General features: G+C 36.2%; 1 protein-coding gene across 1 annotated transcript in view; it reads left to right on the top strand.

Moving 5' to 3' along the window:
• The window catches only part of RAB18 (RAB18, member RAS oncogene family), a 57,733-nt gene extending 52,351 nt beyond the window's left edge, over positions 1-5,382 (top strand). The window contains exons 4-7 of the mRNA XM_009329128.1: positions 3-27; positions 1,841-1,959; positions 2,040-2,106; positions 3,607-5,382. Of these exons, the coding sequence (XP_009327403.1) occupies positions 3-27; positions 1,841-1,959; positions 2,040-2,106; positions 3,607-3,785 (390 nt within the window). The 3' untranslated portion in view covers positions 3,786-5,382. The remainder of the gene's footprint in view (positions 1-2; positions 28-1,840; positions 1,960-2,039; positions 2,107-3,606) is intronic.
• The last annotated feature ends 400 nt before the right edge of the window (positions 5,383-5,782 follow it).

The raw sequence follows: 5,782 nt of genomic DNA, 5'->3' as shown, positions 1-5,782 counted from the left end.
ATAGAGGTGCACAAGGTGTTATTCTAGGTAAGTATAGCTTTGCATGCTATTTTGAAGAAGTTTGTGGTTTTCTCATGCATTGGAGTTACACAAACTCATATAACCTTTCTATATCTAATTGGTATTGAAAATCATTGTGTCTGTGATGAACAACTCATACACTAAAGGATCTTGATGCCTGACCTCTTTTTCTTATGTAGTCAATCTCACTAGCCCGAGAACCACTGATTTTCGCATGAGATTATCCCTTCAAATAGCAGTAGTTTTTAGCTTGGAGCTGTCCCTGTGCTGCCAGGAATTTGCCTTTTATTTATTTTGGTTTTTGCCTGTGCTTACTAAGCCCGTAGTCAAAAAAAAAAAAAATTTTTTTCTCTTCTCCTCAGTGTATTCTTTCTGTATCAGTATGTATACAGCTTTCTCTTTTTCTTCTCCCTATTCCTTTTTCTTAATGAAATTAATATAAACACTGTGGAGTCTGGCTGGCATTTTTTGCTATTTGTGTCTCCATACTGATGGGATGTTACGCAGTCAGAATTGCTTAGAAAAGACTAGCTGGGAGCTTAAAAAGCATCCATCTGTGTGGGAGAAACCCAGGCCAAAACCCATAATTGCAACTTCACAGTGAAGTCTCTTTTGCTTTTCTTTTGTATATGGAACCTGTTAACTAGGCGCTGAGCTCTGAAGTTCTGCTTCACTGCTGCTAGAATTGAGGCGCTAACTAAAGTAAGGTCAGGGAAGTAAGTTTCACTTTTTTTGAAGAGGCATCTGACTTGAGAGATTCTTGGTAAGTTATTGTGTCCAGTTAAATTGTTTAACTTGGAGTAACCTCTGTCATGAGACTCCTGGTAGGTTTTGTTTTGTATGTACTTTTTCCCAAGTCTGAGTTGCATTATCTTCCTGGTATAGGAAGATGCTGTGCTGTCAAGGCGTGTCTTGTCAAGTCACTTAATTGCTGGCACTGAACCTGCCACTTACCTGTTGAAAGCTGTAAAAGTAAGCAAGCACTGTTTGTGAGCTAGGAAGTTCTGCTGTTGAGACTTGCACTCTCATTTTATGTCATAATCTTCTCTTGACTCTTTCTTTGTTAAATGACTTCCTAAAAATAAGGTTGTTCATGCAAGCCAAGCTATGGATTTGATTGAAAACAACTGTTTATGCCTGTCTGCACATGGGATGTGAGAATGAAGGAAAAAATACTTTCATAGCTTGAAATGGTAGCTATTAGATAGTTACTGGGTAGTGGATTTTAGGTTTAACAAGGTCTGCTTTTTGTCTGCCCTTTCTGCTCCTAGCATGGCTTATTATATTACTGATGTCCCACACAAATGCTAAATAGTTTGAAACACTAAAATGCTGAAAATTCAGTAGTTCACTGGTATTTCTGAGGATTTGGTGATCAGTTTACTTTTGTAGCTGAATCAGTAGCATAGCAGCAGTGTTATGAGTCTTAATTATCACTAAGTCAGTGCAGAAGGTCATGCTATCCTCTTTGCATATCTTTTGTGTAGGGTTGTTAATAAGTATCCTACATCAAGGGTCTGCAAGTGTAGAATTCCTCGGAGAATGATAGTCTCTAGCCTGTGAGGTAGGATGTCTCAACATAAATTAAGTCTGAGAACAGTAGATGACTGAATCTTAGAGTTGCTTTGCATTAGTATCATCAGTGATTTGAGCTGGTGGATATTAATTTTTTTTCCTGTTGTCTTGCTGTAGTAAATAAATTGGAATCCTTGGGACTACTTCAGTTTTCTAAGTAAAAAAGCCATAATTTTTTGCTCCTTTTGTAACGTAAGCTGTATTAGAAAAATATTGTGGAAATAATATTGCTAATATCTTTCAGTTTATGATGTCACAAGAAGAGATACTTTTGTCAAGCTGGATAACTGGTTAAATGAACTGGAAACGTACTGTACAAGGAATGACATAGTGAAAATGCTAGTTGGCAACAAGATTGATAAGGTAAAGTGAATTCAACAGCAGTAAGTAATCTGTTGGTGTATTTTGTTAATAATGCATATTAATGCTGTGTCTTATTACAGGAAAACCGTGAAGTTGACAGAAATGAAGGTCTCAAATTTGCAAGAAAACATTCCATGTTGTTCATAGGTATGTTATAGATATTTGCAGAGATCTTGATTTTTGTTACATAGTGAAAAGTACCACTTCTGTAGGACTGATAATCTTCATACATACAATCCAATTAATGATATTTCTCAGCTGCAGTAGGTACAAAGATAATAGGGACAATTTTAAAAAAGATGGGAATACCTAAATATGTCCAGTTATCTATTCTAAGTGTGGATGAGTATACTGAAATACATAAGGATTAAGGCTGGAATACAGGCTTTACTGTAGTCTGACAAAACTTGGTTTAGGTTTGGGGTTTTGTCTGATTTCTTTTCCCAGGCTACTTGCTAAATTAATAACAGAAGCAAAATGGAAGAGGGAAAACTGGTACTAGTGGCCAGCTTTCAGTATAGCAAAAGAGCTGGTACTTGACAGAAATCTGTATTAGAACTGGGATGTAAAAATAGGTAGGAATACAATTAACTTATAAATGGTGGGTGGGATTGAATAATGACATAATCATGACTGGAGCAAATGTGTTGGTCTCATCTTGCTGCAAAATGAGATGGGTCTTGTAGGCAAAGCCTCGCAATGATAAATTAAAGTGGGTGGTGAAGTGATTCTTTATGCATAAAGTTTATTACATGTTTCATTTAAGGATCAGCAGGGATTACTTTATAGGATGACTCCAGTAGCAAAGCAGTTCATTGACATTTCCTGTACTTAGACTTAACGTTCCCATCTCTGACTAATGACATCTTTGTCTAATACCTTGCTGTGTTTCTTTTTGGCTACAGTGTCAGATGTGGAAATAGCAGTTCAGAGTTAAGGCACAAGCTGTTAAGTGCATGGAAGATGAAAAGAAACATGAAAATTAAACTATACCTTAATACTTTGTACGCTACATACGCTAAGTATCTGCATGGCTGCGTAGAAAAACAGGGCAAGCCCTAGTGGGACTGAACAGTTTCAGATGGTATCTGTTGTTCTCATAATATACCCTGTGAGCAAATTTCTTGGGCTTAGCCAAAGTAAGGCTCCTGAGTGAAATTACCTAGAATTCTGCTAACTGCAGAAGAAATGAGATCCCTTACTGCTTTTTGTCAGATGAGTTGTATCATGGAGGCTGACCCAGAATCCTACAGTATAGATCCTTGGTTATGGTATGGTGGTACTGCAGTTCTGACTAATGTACAGAACTGAAATAAAGAACAGCAACCATGCTTAGCAGACATCTTAAGTTAGTAGAACCCTCCTTTCTTCTTACTGAAGTGCTTTCCACAGAAAAATAAAGCTAAGCTATAGGTGTTGCCATATATTCTAGTGACATTCAGCTTGGAAGCTCTTCTGTTAAGAGTCTTTTGAGGTGCTGCCTTATGTGGCAACAGAAATCTGCATACCTGCTAATTTTGGTGCTGCTACATTATTATAGAATATATTGTAGAAGTTGTAAGTCTAGGTTGAGACTTAACTGAAAGAAATACTAAACAAGTTACTGGAAGCTATGCTAACACTTGACTTCTTGTGTCTCTTCTCCAGAGGCAAGTGCAAAAACATGTGATGGTGTACAGTGTGCCTTCGAAGAACTTGTTGAAAAAATCATTCAGACTCCTGGACTGTGGGAGAGTGAGAGCCAAAACAGAGGTGTAAAGCTATCAAACAAGGAAGAAGTATATGGAGGAGGAGGAGCATGTGGTGGATACTGTTCTATGTTATAAACTTTGGGAAGCTTATTCTTTGCATATTTAAACAGATAGTGACATCTTTCTGTACATAAATTTCATTAAATGCTATTTTTAGGGACCTTGCAGTTTGCACATATTTGTTGGTATCATGGCAGTGAACACTTGTAGGAAAAATGTTCTGCAGCTTTCCCAGTTTGAAAATGTGATGGTAAGCATGCCCAATTTGCAATCTTCAGGTTTTTATAAGTAGCATAAATAATGTGCAAGAACAAATGCACTAAAAATTTTACAACTCTATACATTCATCATGTAACTACTCATTCATCATGTAACTATTCTAAACAAATCCATCTAACAAACGCACTACTGCATTGTCTGCTCTCTGTCTTATTTTTAAATACTCTTGAAATTATAGAACTATATAGTGTGCACAGATCTTGAAAACAGTGTGAGCTATAAATGTTACATTTCATTTCTTCTAGTAAATGCTTTTTTATGGTATTAAAAACGGCAAGATTATACAGTTCTTAGACAAGTCTGCTAAATTTTTCTTTCAGCAGAGCTGTCTAGAATACAAATTGGCACAGGCCATAGTTGGTATCAGCACCTTCTTGAAGAGATGCTTTGAAAACTTCCTTTGCAAAGCTGGGGGATGCCCTTTTTTCTTTTTAATCATCACTTCAGTTGATGTCTTAACTGGAGTTTTAATCCTGTGATATTTATATACTAAATTTGTGGTACTCTTGCACTCTAGGTTTTTATGATGCAGTCTGCTCTAGACTTGCTGTAGGAAGTCTTCATTTTTGGCAAGGGATCTGAATGACATCTTTGTTCTTTCATTGTGAATCAATTTGCCACACTTCGGTACAGATGCCTAATTTTCCTAAATGTTTGTAATATAACTTTATCTCAAACTGTAGCTCACTGTGGCTGTGAAGATCTCTATCACACGTCTGCTTTGTGTGGCTACTTGTTCAGAAATAAAACCTCCTGTCACAGACACTAAATGGGAAGCTATAGGGCTTCTTGATCTCTGTATGGAAAAACACTATTGCAATGAGTATTCACTTGAATTTACTGTATCAAAGCCAATGGTTTGTTTCAGAAGACTTGTATAGACTAATAAATTTTTTCCACAGTATTCAACTTTTCTAACCTCTTCCTATTGTAGAGTTGTATATTTTCTAGTACATACAGTTTAAACAAGGTCACTTCTTACAGACAAATTACTTCTGATCTCTGAAGGACAAGACAAGGATGCTGTGTTGTGTTTTGTTTTTTTTTTTAAATAATCACTAGTGCAATTGGTAACAGAACTATTGGGCAGTTTCTTGTAAATATAGTGATGACAGTACCTTTTATTATTGCAAGGTTTTGTGTAAATGTCAGCGTACGTGATCTGTATTTTGCAGCAGATCTTGGCTGCTTCTGTTAAAATACACTTTATTCTTCACACAGAAAGTTTGTTTTCTATTCTGTTTTACACTTGCTAGAAAGCAATACCAAAATTTGAAGACTTAACCATGCTAGTTTTTACCAAATATTGTATCTATAGTATTGTTAATGTAGTAGGATAATTTAAATATGTAAATGTGATTAATATTAAATATACATACATATTGTATTAAAATATTAGATTTGTATTCTGTTTCATGCAGAATATGTGAGCTGAGCAAAACTTGTTTGTTAGCGTTGAGGTCAAAGGATTTCTGTTTTTTGTACACTAGCAGTAGAGGAAACTTGTAGGAGCATTAAAACTCTGAATAACAATTATTTTAGTATTATTTCAGTAATACTGGGCAAGTATCATAAAGCTGGCAGATGCCTGTAATTTATTTCCATGCCTATTTTCCCCCGGTCTGGATGCATCCCTATGAGAAAAGACTTACTTTTCAGTTTCTCACGAAAGGTCCTTTTATCGCAGGACCTGGATTCATCTTTCATTCTGCCTTTGCCAGATATGACAGCTCTTGTCAAAGGGAGGAACTGCAGGGTACTCTGAATAGTGGGTATTGTTCTGCAGAAGAATA

The sequence above is a fragment of the Pygoscelis adeliae genome, unplaced genomic scaffold (genome assembly GCF_000699105.1).
Source record: "Pygoscelis adeliae isolate BGI_AS28 unplaced genomic scaffold, ASM69910v1 Scaffold427, whole genome shotgun sequence".
Lineage (NCBI taxonomy): Eukaryota > Metazoa > Chordata > Aves > Sphenisciformes > Spheniscidae > Pygoscelis > Pygoscelis adeliae.
Note: the sequence above shows the minus strand (reverse complement) of the source record. Positions and strands in the feature narration are given on the sequence as shown.